Consider the following 17,007-nt stretch of genomic DNA (forward strand, 5'->3'; position numbering starts at 1 on the left):
AAAAAAAAAAAAAAAAAAAAAAATTAAAATATACATAAATGAAGAGGACAGAAAGCACACTTCCCATCTTAAAAGAGATGGCCATCATTTAACTTGACAACAGTTACCCATGAAGAAATTCCAACCCAGTATTGCCATAGCTTCTGATTTTTAAAAGCCTTCCATATAAAAGTTCATGATATTTACATTAAAAATTAGAAATTAAACAAAATAAAAATAAGTACTATCCTACTCAGGCCAAACATCTGTGCCCATGGAGGGCAGGAGGACCATCATGTAAACCAGGATACTTTTAGAGTGAAGAAGGTACTATAATAATTATGTCAAGACAATAGCCAAATACTGGTTAATCCAGGCAAACCAAGATTTATGGTCATTGTACCCAGGGCACCAGTGCGCTGCTTCTGCAAAGCACACTGGACATAATCCCTAGGTTCCTTTAAAAGTTTACTTTGCTGGAGATGTTTAACATACAGATAAAGAACCATGATATACACGTGTATATGACTAAATACAAAAGTTTGCATAAGAGATTCCTGTAATGGCTGCTCCCTGGAAGGTAAGATGGTGTCACGTGGAACCTCTTAGCTTCAGCATCCGGAGTTCCAAGAAGGGAATATTTCAAGTCAGACAGAATTTTATATAAACTATTTCTTTGGAATCTTCAGCCCTCAAGATCCCAACATCATGACCTCAGTTTCAACACAGTTGCTCTTAGTCCTCATTTCATTGCTTTTGGTGTTGCCTGTTGATGAAGCAGTAGAAGCTGGAGATGCAATCACTCTCTTATTAGGTATGGTTCTCAAGTATTACAGGCATTTGTGATTGCTTGGGGGTGTATGCATAAAAGAGAAATTGACAAATGTGACTTTAAAGGGTCTCCTGAATCAAACCTCACCCTGAAAACCTTTGTGCTATTGAGGCTAAACCTGAACTTTGGTGTCTGGAAATTGCCAAGAAACAGTAAATAGGGTAGTTTCACATTCTTAGTTGTTTCCCATAAAATGGGGACAAATTCATTTATGTTAAATGAGAAAAAAAGTTTTCTTTATACTGAATAATGCACTGAAAAATGCAGCCTGTAATGTGTATTTGCTGATTAGAAAGGTGGTCAAAGGGTTACGATGGTTGAAATTTGCATAAATAACATTTCATAGTTTCAGAATTCTCAACACACATGAAATAGGAAGGAAGCTCTTGTCCAGAAACCTAGGTAATTGCCACCGTTCAGTTATAATCACTGCATCTTGAATCACTAAGGAGTCTTTTCTCCATGTTTTTATTAGATTTTTTTCTTGTTATCTCCCAAGTTAATATTGTACTTAGATATCAAATAGTGAGCCAATAATTGAAACTTTTATCTCTGGAGAAAAAAAGTTTAGAAAAATATTCAATGTATCTACTATTGAAATGGAGAAAAGATTTAATGTTTAAAAAAAACAAGTTTATGTTGAAATTGAGCAGATATTTAGTGTTTAAAAAACCTTTATATTGATTATCTGAGAAACATCCCCATGGTGAGAAGTACTGTATTAAATATAAACCCATTATGTTGTAAAAAAAAAAAAAAAAAAATTTGCATAGGAGAAGAAACCAGTTATGCTTAAAGAAAAATATCATAATATTTGTAAACTGGGAGACCACAATGATGACCTAATCCAAATCTCTCCTTTCACCAAAGAAAAATCTCAAGGCCTAGGTATATTAAATGGCTCGGTGTTGGGAAAATAAGAAATTAAGAACCAAAAGAACAAGCTAATTTATAAATAGAGAAATAGCTAAGTTAACTATTGAGGGAAAAAAATCCAGAATGCACACAGGTAGCCTGCAAGCAGCTACAAAACTATAGTGGGTTTTATGCTCTATTTATATGGAATTAAAGGTACAGTTGTTATATATTATTCCTACTTTTAGTAAACAATCAGCAGTTATTCAAATTGCAGCAGTATACTAGTCAGCTTACTCTGACTCCTGTTTTTCAACATTCTTTATCAGGCTTATTCTGACACATTGTTCTTTATAGTTCTTTACCAGTATCTCCTACAGTTGTCCCTGACATTGAGTTTTCTTGACAGTACATACACAGTAGTTGGTCACATTCTTCAACAGCTCAGTTTCTCACATCATACAAGATCATATGGCAAATCTGCATCACAGCAGAGGAAACACACAACTTAAGAATCTTGACTCTGAGTCCTATGATGTTGAGAACTTGCTTAAAATACTATTTTCTCCTTTGAGACTGCTGCTGACCCCTGAACATCTCAGCCATTTAATTATAAGTACAGCTCACTTGGGAGAGTGTGGTGACACCAAAGTCAAGGGTTTGGATTCCCATAATGGTTAGCTGCAAAAAAAAAAAAAAAAAAAAAAAAAAAAAATTATAAGTACAGTACCTTCCTGTCAAAGAGTTTTGAAATGTATGGCTTAAAGTAGTGCTCCTTTATTCCTTTTGCTTCTACTAGAAGTCCATCATGCAATTCACACAGTACAGCAATGATGCAGGGAGGCTCTTCAGAAGCCCTAAAATCAGCAGTGTGGAAATCAGATGGTAAACCTAGTTTGACAGGGTAAGAAGAGGAAGAGGGGAAAAAAATATGGTCAACTTTTAAAACTCTTCTTCCGAAAACTGATAATCAGTTTTCAAAAACAAATAAAGGTCTTACCTTTAAATGATGGATTTAGCAAGTCTTGTCTATTTGTGCACATAATGGCATTGGCAAAAATCAGATCCAAGCAGCACAGAAGTAAATGATAAGAGTTTACTAAATCATCCCCAATCATACGAAAATTACCTTTATAAGAAAAAAGACACGAAAACCAGAAACATCTCATGTCAAATAGCACTAAGTTCCCACAGCAGAAATATAAAACCACTAAAAGTATCACCTTACCCTTAGTATAAACAAAGAGTGTCCAACAGAAATTAAAGAGATCCTTAACGTTGCAAGGAATCCTCCTAAAAAGGGAAAAAAATGTATTTTTTGTCTGACTAGCTTGCTAAATATCATTTAAATTGAAATAGCAAATATAAATAACAAATAGTAAAGTCAAATCACATATAAAACTCCATTCACAAAGGAAAGATAGTCTATGACTTACGAAATGAACTTAAATAAATAAGCCTTTCCAATTTGCATAAATAATCAGAACACAGAAAAATCAGTGAAAGTATTATCCTGAATTTTCAGATATGGTTAATTAATTTTACATGGCTTTAAAAAGAAATTTAAGTTCTTTACAGATGGATACTTCTGGTAAAAAGTAGACTTTCAAAAAAGCAAACTCTCAGTAAGTTTGTACCATAATATTTACATCAATTATGTAAGGATTAAGGGTCTCACCTCTGCTTCCTGCTTCGTAGTAACTTTGGAGGCTCTTCATATGGATTTTGAAATATATCTAAAAAAATTGGCTCAAATTTTTTGAAAATTACAGTAGACACCTCAAAATTTCTCTCTAACCTTTCTATACGTTCACGAAATTCTTGTGGCAGGTTTGACATGTCCATCCACTTCTTCATTTTACTAAAAAACTGTATTAAACTAAAAAAAAAAGGAGAAATTTAAAAATTCATTCATCTAATGGATCAAAAAGGAAACACTCTATTCATGACTAAGAATCTTTATTAAAAAGCCTAAATTTATTAAAAACAAACAACAACGGATAACCTCACTCTCAAGTGCTACTAAATTATTTTGGTTTCCAGGAACACCAAGAAATAGTAGATTTTGAATTAGTAGTCCTCACATAAAGTGTCTTTTACCTACGTAGGGAGTGAGAGCACTTACTTTTATTCCCTAAATCACACAGACAGTGCTCTGCTTATGAATTGCAAAGTAAGTATTAACAGATTAAGAAGGTTCACAAAATTAGTATGAGTAAAAACAAAAGTCTTCCAGAAGGGAAGTCTTTTCCAATCAGGAAGTTAATTACAAAGCACAAGACTGTTACAGGTTATTCAAGTGTTTTGAGTTTTAATGTGTGGTTCTACCACCAAAAATAAAGAAGATAGTATATACTCAGATAATCATTTTTACTTCATCTTCCTGGCTTATTCAATTAGGGGTACATTCTTTATGTCCCTATATTAGTGTGGTATTAGATTGCAAACTTGTAGTGTCAAAGCTCAATTAAGTGTCTAGCACTATATACAGAATGATACTTGCAATATATTTTTTTTAAAAGGTGATGGAACGGGGCCGGCCCGGTGGCGCACTGGATAGTGCGCCGCTTGGGAAGCGCGGCGGCGCTCCCGCCCGAGGGTTCGGATCCCACATACGGACCGGTTCCCGCTCACTGGCTGAGTGAGGCGCGGAAGCAGCGCCGAGGGTTGCGATCCCGTTGCCGGTCCCCGGTCCGGTACGGGGGCAACACTGAGGGTTGCGATCCGTTGCCGGACACGGAAAAAGACAAAAGACAAAAAAAAAAAAAAAAGGGGATGGAACACATCAGCTTATCATCCACAGGTATTCAAATTCTGGATATGCTGATTGAAACTTGAGACTCTGAGAGTCTCTTTAAAAGATTCTTACCAATAGAAGCAAAAAATTTTGCCAGGTTACTCAATAAATATTTTTTGGCTCACAAATTATAGTCCTTTATAGAGGACTTTTTTTTGAGGGCGGCAGAAACAGTGGGGGAAGGATGCTCAGTATGTGAAACTGTTTGCTTTGAGGAAATTCCCACTTTTGAGTCTTCTACTGATAGACCAGCTATACTGGAAGTCAGAAAGAAGTAATATAACCTGAGATTCTTTATCAGATACATCTGCTTGGGATTTTGAATCCAAAGCTGGTGGTGCAGAGAAGTGAGGAAGTGGTATATTCTTACAGCAGGATCAATATCCAGCTCCTAGCGGGGAATAACAGTGACAATATCCAGGGACAGCACTGCTGGCTATGCAAGTTGTGTTTTTGCTAGATGAATTCTGCAATATGTTTTTTTTTGGCTGTGCAGCCAGCCTCTTTTTGCTCCTGGCCCTTTTTCAAGTCTAGTTTCTTAAGTCATCCTAAAAATCCAATATCCTTTTAGTAAATTTCTTTTCTTCTAAGTTAGCCAAAGTCGGTAATTGATATCTGTTTTTTATAAACAAGAGCCTTGACTACTACGTCTCCATATAAATCCATTGTACATACTGCTCTCCTGAGAGAATGGCTAACCTGAAATAAAATGCACCAGTGTTTGAAAACAAAAAAATCCATATGGCACTGGTATCACTTAAAATATAATTATGATTTTTAAAACTAAAATAAGAAGCAAAGTAAACTTCAAGGCTTTCAATATTCATTGGGATTCTGTTATAAACATACACTACTTCAATAAGTACATAAAAAGATGCTTAATCTCATTAGCCATCAGGGAAATGCATTTCAAAATCACAGTGAGATACTACTTCACACCTACTAGAATGGCTATAATAAAAAAGACAAATAACAAGTTTTGGCAAGGACATGGAGAAATTGGAACTCATATCTACTGCTGGTGGGAATGTGAATTGGTACGATCACTATGGAAAATGGTCTGACAGTTTCCCAAAAGTTTAAACATGGAGTCACTAGAGTCACCATATGATCCAGTAATTCCACTCCTATGTATATATCCAAGAGAAATGAAAACATGCCCATACAAAAAGTTGCACACAAATGTTCATAGCAGCACTAGTCATAGCAGCCAAAAGGTGAAAATAACTAACCCAAATGTTCATTGGTTGATAAATGGATAAACAAAATGTGGTATATCCATGCAATGGAATATTATTTAGCCATATAAAGTAAAGAATCACTAATACATGCTACATCATGAATGAATCTTGAAAACACTATGCTAAGTAAAAGAAGGCCATCTGCAAACTTGATGCTGGTAGCATGGCTCAGTCCAAGTCCAGAAGCCTCTGAAACAGCCTTATACCAGGAGCACACCAGCTCTCAGGGCTTTGGCTTCAAACTGAGAATCACATCATTGGCTTCCTAGATTCTGAGGCTTACCAACTTGAACTGAGCCATACTACCAGCACCCAGATGCCTACTGTGGGACTCCTCAGCCTTCGTAATCTCATGGGCAAATTTCCCTAAGTCCCCTCTCATACATTTATACACATATCCCCTTGGTTCTCTCTCTGGAGAACCTTGACAAATACAGAGTCCAACACAAAAGACCACATATTGAATGATTCCATTTATATGAAATGTCCAGAATAGACAAATCCATAGAGACAGAAATTAGATTAGTAGCTGCCAGGGGCTGGATGTAGGGGTGGGGATAGGGAGTAAATGCTAATGGGTGCAGGGTCTCTTTGTGGAGTGATGAAAATGTTCTAAAAGGTGTACCACTCTAAATATATTAAAAACTACTGAACCGTACACTTTAAATGGGTGATTTATATGGTATGTGACTTATATTTCAATAAGGCTGTTAAAAAAAAAAAACCCCAAACGGGCCAGCCACGTGGCTCACTCGGGAGAGCGCGACACGGTTAGTGCCGAGGCTGTGGGTTAGGATCCTATATAGGGATGGCTGGTGCGCTCGCTGGCTGAGCATGGTGTGGACAACACCGTGCCGAGGGTTGTGATCCCCTTACCGGTCAAAAACAAACAAACAAACAACCCCCACAAAACACTACTCCAAAAAGGGTGCAGTGAAATGTGCTAGAAGAATTAATTTATTCACCTTTCTAGATGCAATCTGGCAACATAAATAAAAAGCTTAAAAATGCTCAAATCCTTCCATCCAGAAATTGCTTTTATGAGAATCTAACCTAAGGAGAAAGTCAAAAAACACAGGCAAAAATACAAAGATGTCGGGCCGGCCCGGTGGCTCACTCGGGAGAGTGTGGTGCTGATAACACCAAGGCCACGGGTTCGGATCCCATATAGGGATGGCCGGTTCGCTCACTGGCTGAGCGTGGTGCTGACAACACCAAATCAAGGATTAAGATCCCCTTACCGGTCATCTTTAAAAAAAAAAAAATACAAAGATGTATATCACGATACTTTTTGTGTGAAGGTTTTATTTTTTAATTATGTAATGTATACAAATAAAAAATTCAAAAGTTGCAAAAAGGTGTACAATGAAAAGTCTCTCCTCTACCTGCCTCTCAGTTTTTCACCACTAAAGCAATTATGGTTGACTAATACATTATTACTAGTTTCTTGTTTATCTTTGCAGAGCTATTTTAGGCATTTATGAACATGTATCTGTTTTTTTTCCCCACTCAAATGATATCATCCTACCTACAATATTCTGCACTTGGCTTTTTCCTCTAATTTATCTTAGACATCTTTTTTTTTTTTTTTTGTCTTTTGTCTTTTTCCGTGTCCGGCAACGGATCGCAACCCTCAGTGTTGCCCCCGTACCGGACCGGGGACCGGCAACGGGATCGCAACCCTCGGTGTTGCTCCCGCGCCTCGCTCAGCCAGTGAGCGGGAACCGGTCTGTATGTGGGATCCGAACCCTCGGGCGGGAGCGCCGCCGCGCTTCCCAAGCGGCGCACTTATCCAGTGCGCCACCGGGCCGGCCCCTTAGACATCTTTTTGTATCAGTAAAACCCCTTCCATCATTTGAGAGCTGCAGTTTATTCCACTGTATGGATGTGCTATGCATAAATTTAACCATACCCTTTTATACCCTATTTAAACTTTCTATTTTGAAATAACGTCAAATCTACAGAAAAGGTGCAAGGATAACACAAGAACTCCTTTATACCTTTCATCGGTATTCACCAATTATTAACATTTTGCATATTTGCTTTATCATCTCTCTGTATATACACATGTATATATACATACACTATGAAGTGGTTAATTTTATGTGTCAACTTGGCTGGGCTACAGTGCCCAGATATTTGGTCAAACATTCTGGATGTTTTTGTAAACGTGTTTATTGGATGAAATTAGATAGGTGGACTCTGAGTAAAGCAGATTACCCTCCACAATGTGGGTGGGCCTCAACCAATCAATTGAAAGTCTTACTAGAATAAAGACTGACCTCCCCTAAGTAAGAAGGGAATTTTGCCAGCAGACTGCCTTTGGACTTGAACTGCAACTCTTCCCTGGATCTCCAGCCTACTGACCTATCCCATCAGATTTTGGACTTGCCAGGCCTCTCCCTCTTTTTCTCTCTCCCTCTCCCTCTTTCTCTCTCTCCATTCTGTTGTTTCTGTTTCTCTGGAGAATCCTAGCTAATATAACATACATATAATTTTTTCTGAACCGTGTGAGAATAAAATTTGGATATCTTGCCCCCTACCCATAAACACCATGGTTTCTACTTGCTGAGAAAAAGATATTCTCTTATATAACCAAACTACAATTATCAAAATCAGAAATTTTTACACTGATAAAATATTATCAGTCCATATTTAAGTTGAGATTTGTCCAAATAATGTGCTTTATAGCAATTTTTAATTTCCCAATCTAGGATCTAATCCAGTATCATGCACTGCATTTAGTGTTACTTCCTTTCAGTTTCCTTCAATATGGAACAATTACTCAGACTTTGTCTTTTGTAACACCAGCAGTTGAGAAAAAGATAATAGGCCAGTTATTTTATATTATGTCCCTAATTTGGGTTTGTCTCATGCTTCCCCATTGATTTAGGCTATGTATTTTTGACAACAGTACTGATGTCATCTCCTTCTCAGAGGATTGTTTCCATTTGTTCTATTATTGATAATAACTTTACACTTGATTTAGGTGGTATCTGCCAGGTCTTCCAACTCAAAGTTATTATTTTTCCCTTTGTTATTAATAAGTGACTCATAGGGAGATACTTTGCAATTATGCAAATATTCTGTTTCTCATCAAACTTTTGTTCACTAGTTTTAGTATCCACTGATGATTTTTGACTGAATCAATTATTACTATGAAGGTGCAAAATGGTGATTTTCTTCTAATTCTATCATTTCTTCTGCATTTATTTGTTGGCTTTTTTTTATTAGTTGGCATTCTAATATAAGAAAGAGCTTTCCTTTCCCCCCTATTTATTATCAATATAGATTGTATTAAAAAATCTTATATAATCCTTTACTGTTCCCATTCATTTTGATACTCAAATTGTTCCAGATTTGGAAACTAATGGGAGGCTTTTCAAGCTAGTTCCTATGTTCCTTGACATGTCTCCAACATTTTTGTGAGCACTTCCTTACTGTATGGCATAATGAGCTGTTCCAGATTCATCAGAGAAAATAGATCTGCCCCAGCACTGAAACCAGCCATTTCCTTGAAGACATTATGCTAAATGAAATAAGCCTGTCACAAAAGGACAAATTGCACAATCGTGCTTATCTGAAGTACCAGAGTAGACAAATACACAGAGGAGGAAAGAATGGTGCTTGCCACAGGCTAGGGGGAGAGGAAAAGTTTGGGAGTTATTGTTTCACAGGTACAGTCTTTTTATTCGGGAAGATGAAAAAGTTCTGGAGATGGATGGCAGTGATGGTTGTACAACAATGTGAATGCACATAATGCCACTGAACTATACACTTAAAAAAAATGGTTAAAATGGTAAATTTTATGTTATGTATATTTTATCCCCCACACTTCATGTATAGGTTAGGAATGGTAAATATGTGGCATACAAGGGTACTTCAAAAAGTTCATGGAAAAAATAGATTTAAAAGATAATACGAATCTTTCCATGAACCTCCTGAGGTACCCTCGTATCTCCCAATAACAGCACACTGCTGAATTTTATTGGCCCTCAAAAGATAAAAGACAAAACTACTTAGTAACAAATTAACAACATCAATAGTTGCAATTAAAATATACGAAAAATAGTTTTTCACGAACTAAATTTTCATTCAGGTTTTATTCTAAAATGAAAATTATTGAATGAATAGTCAACTTGATTTAAATCACAAGTTACTAGAAAACTTTGTGAAAAATGTGAAGTAATTTACTTCTCAAAATTTAAAACAATGAGATGCTGACATCTTCTTTATTAAAAAGAATTAAAAACTCAAACTGAACAACAGATACTACTTTTTTTTTTTTTTGGTGGCTGAGCAGTACAGGGATCCAAAACTTTGACTTTGGTGTTATCAGCACCACGCTCGAACTGAGTGAGCTAACTGGCCAGCCTCTTTAATATTACACTTAATAGCAAAACAAATTTTTACATGATACTTTTTGTTAAAGGTAGAAGCTGCTTTGGCATTAGGTTTTTTTTTTTGCAAACCGAAGCTGAATATAAATACAGTTTAAAACACATACTTACTAATACATATTTGTGTGTAGATATATGTATAACAGCATGGACTTTGGAGGCTCTGCCAATTACTAGGTATATCATCTCTGGGAGATAATGTAACCTCTCAGTGACGCAGTTTCCTCATGTATAAAATGAGACACTGGGCTGGCCTGTGGCTCACTTGGGAGAGTGTGGTACTGATAACACCAAGGCCATGGGTCTGGATCCCTATATAGGGATGGCCAGTTGGCTCACTTGGGAGAGTGTGGTACTGACAACACCAAGTCAAGGGTTAAGATCCCTGTATTGGCCATCTTTTTTGAAAAAATAAATTTAAAAAAAAATGAGCCATTATTTGTTTTTTTGTGTGTGGCTGGCCCATATGTGGATTTGAACTCTTTGACCTTGGTGTTACAACACTGTGCTCTAACCAACTAAGCCAACTGTCTCATGATTCTTTTTTTTTTTTGGCAGCTGGCCAGCATGGGGATCTGAACCCTTTACAAGGCGGTGCTCTAACCAGGTGAGATAACCAGCCAGCCCTAAAATGAGACTTACTTCATGGGACTACCATGAGGATTAAGTGAATAAAGACATGCAAAATGTTTAGAACTTATGTATGTGCCTGGCACATAGGTAAATAGATAAGTACTCAATAAAAATCTGCTATTTTTACATATGTATCTATAATCTATGCTTACATTATTTTGCACATATATATAATTTGCATATATATATTATTAATTTGCATATATATAATTTATTAACAATATCTGATGGGCATTTTCCCATGTCTATAAAGTATAACATAATCATTTAAAATTATATATAAAGTTGAAATCTTGAAAACAGCCTAAATTACAATGAATAAGAGCAAATAACATCATTTGCAATTCTTTTTTATTTCTCTGAATGAAAATGTTGATGATGGTCAACTGCTCTTTTAACATTAAGGATCTGACGCAAAATTTTTTAGGGGAAGGGAATTTGAGAATATCAATCTACATTTATAAGACACTTAACTTTTGACGCATCACTACACTTTTAGGAATTCATCAGAAAATACATTTTTGTTTTTTGCAGCTGGCCAGTACAGGGATCCATACCCTTGACCTTGGTGTTACAAAACTGCACTCTAAAACAACTGAGCTAACCGACCAGCCCTAGAAATACATATTTACAATGATGTTCAGGTGTCTGTAATCACAAAAGTCTGGATAGAACCTAAATGTGCATCAATAAGGGGCTGTTTAAATATATGAAACATCCTTATATCCTAAAACATTTTAGAATCATTAAAAAAATTAACAAGGTAGAGCTATATATGTTGGTATGGAAGGACTTCCAAAATATAAAGAAAAGTAACTGCAGAACCATACATAGAGTATGATCTGATTTATGTTTGTTTTTTTTTTAAAAGATGACCGGTAAGGGGATCTTAACCCTTGCCTTGGTGTTGTCAGCACCACGCTCAGCCAGTGAGCTAACCAGCCATCCCCATATGGGATCCGAACCCAGGGCCTTGGTGTTATCAGCACTGCACTCTACCGAGTGAGCCACGGGCCGGCCCTGATTTATGTTTAAAAAGAAAAAAAAACACTGAAAAACAGATTTAGATGTTTTTACATAAGAGGAAATTGTTAATAGTGGTTAATTCTGGGGAGTGAAAAAAGGAGACTTTATACTTTCAACCCTTCTGTATTATTTGAAATTTAAAAAAAATTGTGTGTGGGGACGAGCCCGTGGCGCACTCGGGAGAGTGCGGCGCTGGGAGTGCAGTGGTGCTCCAGCCGCGGGTTTGGATCCTATATAGGGATGGCCGGTGTGATGCGCTCACTGGCTGAGCGTGGTGCGGCCGGTCACAAAAAGGACAAAAGAAAAAAAAAAATTGTGTGTGTATGTGTATGGTAAAATATACATAACATAAAACTTACCATTTTAATCATTTTTAAGTCTTTAGTTCAGTATCATTCAGTATATTCACATTGTACAACCATCACCACCATCCATTTCCAGAACTCATTTCATTATTTGAAAATTTTTTTTTTTTTTTTTCCTTTTTGTCTTTTTTCGTGACCGGCAACGGATTGCAACCCTCAGTGTCGCGCCCGTACTGGACCGGGACCGGCCACGGGATCGCAACCCTCGGTGTTGCTCCTGCACCTCACTCAGCCAGTGAGCGGCCGGTCTGCATGTGGGTTCCGACCCCTTGGCGGGAGCGCCACCGTGCTTCCCAAGTGGCGCACTGTAGCAGTGCGCCACCGGGCCGGCCCCCATTATTTGAAATTTTTACTGGAAGCATGTACATCTAAATTTTTTTAAAAGTTCTAAGTTTTTTTTGTTCAGTTTCCCCAACAACCTCGTATTACAAAGATTTTAAAAATTATATGGTCAGTGATGAGGAAGACTAACAGAAAAAGATCAGATTGTTTTATATTACAACAGATAACATTTTGCTCAATTAAGAAAAATTACTTCGAAAAAAGAAAAAAAAATTTGAAAAAGAAAAAAAATTACTTTAACCTCATCAATCTCCATTTTATTTTTATCATCAATGACAAAAATTGATATTATAGTTTTTTTAATACTCTCAACTCTATTAATTTTCCATCCATAGAACAAAAATTGCTCTAAGATTTTTTTTTTTTTTAAATTTAACATGAATTGAAACCTACTTGCCATCCCTGGATAGGGCTTTCAAATTTGTTCCTCTTCTAGTCTGGAAACCCAGGGATAGCAAATAGACAATGACTTCAAATAGTTCTGTCCTAGCTAAAAACCCCAGAAACAGAGAACATTAGCACCTATCCAAACTGGATCACTCCGTTTCTTCTTTTGTATACAGAAATATTCATAGTTCTATATGGTTAATACTAGAACAAGTAAAAGAAATAGCTAAGACCCAGACTAGTTGCAAGGGAAAAAAAATATTGACTATATAGTAGGGAAACAGGACAACACCTTGACTAGATGATCAAAATTAACATCACCAATGAGAGGCAGATGGATAACATGTGCTATCAGATGTGATATCCTGAGGACACAAAATCACTTGTATAATTTTCCATATGGGAATGTACAACTTGCAACTAATCATAAGGAAACATCAAACAAATCCAAAATGAGTAACAGTCTATTAAAAAGGAGGAGAGGCAGGCTGGCAGGTTAGCTCAGTTGGTTAGAGTGCAGCCTTATAACCCCAAGGTCACAGGTTCGGATCCCTGTGCCAGCCACACACACACACACACACACACACACACACACACACACACACACACAGTAGGAGAGGAGGCTGTAGACTATATTCTTCAAAAAATGCCAATGTCATAAAGAACAAAGAAAGGCTTTGTTAGGAAATGTTCCTAATTAAAGGAGAACAAACAGACATGATAAACAAATGCAATACCCAATCCTAGATTGGAAACTGTACTTAAAGAAAAAAAAAAAATACTGGGCCAGCCTGTGGCTCACTCGGGAGAGTGCGGTGCTGATAACACCACGGGTTTGTATCCTATATAGGGATGGCTGGTTAGCTCACTTGGAGAGCGTGGTGTTGACAACACCAAGTTAAGGGTTAAGATCCCCTTAACGGTCATCTTTAAAAAAAAAAAAAAAAGCTCATAAAGAACATTACAGGATCAACAAACAAGACTAGAATAGAGATGGCAGATTAGATAAAATTATTGTATTAGGGTTAACTTTGCTAAAGTTGATGACTGTAACATAGTTATTGAAGGAAATACACATTGATGTATTTAGGGGTAAAGGGCTATAATATGTGCTACCTACTTTGAGATGGCTGAGGAAAAAATATTTGAGAAAGATCTATATATTTAAAAGAGAAAGATCAAGGGCCGGCCCGTGGCTCACTCGGGAGAGTGCGGTGCTGATAACACCAAGGCCCCGTATCCTATATAGGGATGGCTGGTTAGCTCACTTGGAGAGCGTGGTGTTGACAACACCAAGTTAAGGGTTAAGATCCCCTTAACGGTCATCTTTAAAAAAAAAAAAAAAAGCTCATAAAGAACATTACAGGATCAACAAACAAGACTAGAATAGAGATGGCAGATTAGATAAAATTATTGTATTAGGGTTAACTTTGCTAAAGTTGATGACTTAAAATAAAAGAGAAAGATCAAATGAGAAAGGAAATGAGGTAAAATATCAATAATAGGTGAATCTAGGTTATGGATATGGGTATTCTTTGTCCTTTTCTTATTTTTGTAACTTTTCTATAAGCCTGAAATTATTTCCAAATATAAAAAAATTAATGAAAAAAAGTATAGCTAAAAAAGATTTAGCACAGAGGCCTCTTGTTGAAATCAGGATTTAAGGAAAAAAAGGAGAGGAAGAATGTGAGAATTGGGAAAGGATATCTATGTGATAATAAACTTAGAACTGAATGAAGTAAAATGATTTGAAATAAACAGAAATTAAACTCTTAAATTAAATTTAGGGCTTAAAAAACAGTTCAAAAATCAAAATGTTTTACCTTAATTTAGCTGAACGTAGTATTCTGGTAAGTGAAACACAGTTTCCTTCCATGATGCCCTTTCCAACTGTGGGAACGATGCTTTTGCGGCATGCAACATATAATGAACATGCCAACCAGTGTATAACCTCTCCCTGGAGGCAAAAGACAAACAGCAAAATTGATATATTATTATGTTAAAATACTTGAATTCTGAAAATAGAAAAGAACTGGTCTAATTTTCCTTCTGGAGGTAATAGGACAAAGAAATAAAGATATTTTCCCAAGGTCACAAAGCTAAATTAATTGAAGTAATGGATATAAAATTCCTTACTCTCAGTCCTGTGTTCTTACAACTATAACGTGCTAAATCAGTATTAATCTAAAGATAGATCTCTCACCTACACTCGAAATCTAAAACTACTGAGAGTTCTCTTAAAATTTGTCAGTATTAGCTTCTGCATTTTAAAATACCAGTCATGGCCTTAATGATGCTGATGTTTATTTCTACCAACTTAGTTTCATGTTTCTTTTTTAAAAGTTTGGCAGAGAAAGCACAGAACAAAGTAAAAAGTTGGTAAGGCAGTCACACATAAAATATTTATACATATCATGTGTAATATAAAGGACAGTGTCATTTTTATGAGGTAAAAATTTGGGGAATGATTTACTCCCAAACATGTTATCTTTAAAATAATAAGTATGGCTCTCCATCTTAGTAGACATCTCAGTTTACACTGCTACAAAAAAGGTGACATTTGGGAATTTGACATTTAATTTTCTCCTTTAAACTCGAGATATGACATCATTGCTGAAATATAGGTGAAGTTTAATGGTTAAGAATTAAAGATGCAAATCTCATAGCACAACATAATATTGTTCCTATTCACTGTTCTGCAAATCCTCTTTAAGACCAGACTCTACAAGGATAAAAAGATCGATAAAAAGATTTCTTGCAATAATCTAAAAGGGGTGGGTAGAAATGGGTGGCAGTCAACAAAGCTAAAACTCAGTGTTCCTACTCTATAGAAGTAAAGAGTCTTATTTGCTCAAAGCACTAAATGAGGCAAGGAAGCTTAATGAAGAATATTTTTAGAAGCCTTGATTAATGAACCGGTGGCTAAATGAAAATACTAGCAAGATGGAGAAAATATAAGTCCTAGAATTATTGTTTTGATCTTTTTTCCTAAAAAAAAGTCAACTATATTATTTATTCTAGTTCCTAGGCCTTGATGGCAGGCCTTAGGAATTCAAACATGGGACTGACCTGTTAGCTCAGCTGGTTAGAGGAAGGTGTTGTAACACCAAGGTCAGCGGTTCAGATCCCAGTATAGACTAACTGCCAAAAACCCCCCAAATAAATCAAAATAAATAAAAATTTTTTAAATTAAAAAAAACAAAGGTGGTTTCTGACTTCACGAACTCCACATCTAGAGCTAACAAGAGGAACAGATACTATTATCTATAATTGGTGACATACAGGCTATAAGAAGAATTGAAGATAAAGTGTTGTGGGAGAATATAGTGTAATGAGTAACTGATTTTGATTGGAGGTCAGAGAAGGTTTCACAGAAGGAGACTTACAAATGGTAAAAGGTAAATCACCAAAAATTTAAATGCGGAGTAAGGGGACAATGTAAGCAGGGGGTTATCAGACAGAGAGGGGTAGGGATTGGGGAGAGGGTTCTCAGGAGAGAGATATGAAAATGCCCACTCAAAATGCCTTTCACCAAAAACTGGAAAGAAAAAAAAAAAAGAGGAGGAAAATAAAACATTCTGGATAGAATAAATACTAACAAAATCTCAATTCACACAACTGTGCTTTCTTTCTTTCTTTTTTTTTTTGACCGGTAAGGGGATCGCAACCCTCGGCGCGCGGTGTTGTCTGCACCACGCTCTGCCAGTGAGCGCACTGACCATCCCTATATAGGATCCGAACTCGCGGCCTCGGTGCTATCAGCGCCTCACTCTCCCGAGTGAGCCACGGGGCTGGCCCTGACACATCTGTGCTTTTTAAAGTAAACATTAAAGATGTCCTGATCAAGTCTGCCTAACTAGAGATTTAGCTCTTCAACCTTCTCTGGAGTTGAGGTGAGAGAAAGGGTTCCAAGCAGAGGGAATAGCATGGGGGAAGCATACAACTGAGAAAAAGCTTGTCATATTCAAGAAATAAAAGAGATTCCTAGTTGAGTGCCTTGACCATAGTTTGCGCTAGGTAAATGCTTATTCAATGAGAGATCAAATGATCAAATGAGGACCTGGGACATCAGAAATGCTTTCTCAGTTTTTCAAAAATCAATGTTTTCAAGTGAGAGGCCATAAGTCAAAATATCCCTTACTTTCTTATT

The 17,007-nt window shown here is 36.5% G+C and overlaps 1 protein-coding gene across 1 annotated transcript in view; it reads right to left on the bottom strand.

Annotated features, from left to right (window-relative positions):
- Positions 1-17,007, bottom strand: part of RBL1 (retinoblastoma-like 1) — a 71,289-nt gene that overhangs the window by 52,865 nt on the left and 1,417 nt on the right. The window contains exons 2-6 of the mRNA XM_008575398.1: positions 14,681-14,814; positions 3,345-3,545; positions 2,895-2,959; positions 2,667-2,795; positions 2,397-2,557 (exon numbers count right to left, since the gene is read on the bottom strand). Coding sequence (XP_008573620.1) covers positions 2,397-2,557; positions 2,667-2,795; positions 2,895-2,959; positions 3,345-3,545; positions 14,681-14,814 — 690 coding nt within the window. The remainder of the gene's footprint in view (positions 1-2,396; positions 2,558-2,666; positions 2,796-2,894; positions 2,960-3,344; positions 3,546-14,680; positions 14,815-17,007) is intronic.

Source organism: Galeopterus variegatus, unplaced genomic scaffold (assembly GCF_000696425.1).
Source record: "Galeopterus variegatus unplaced genomic scaffold, G_variegatus-3.0.2 Scaffold59, whole genome shotgun sequence".
NCBI lineage: Eukaryota > Metazoa > Chordata > Mammalia > Dermoptera > Cynocephalidae > Galeopterus > Galeopterus variegatus.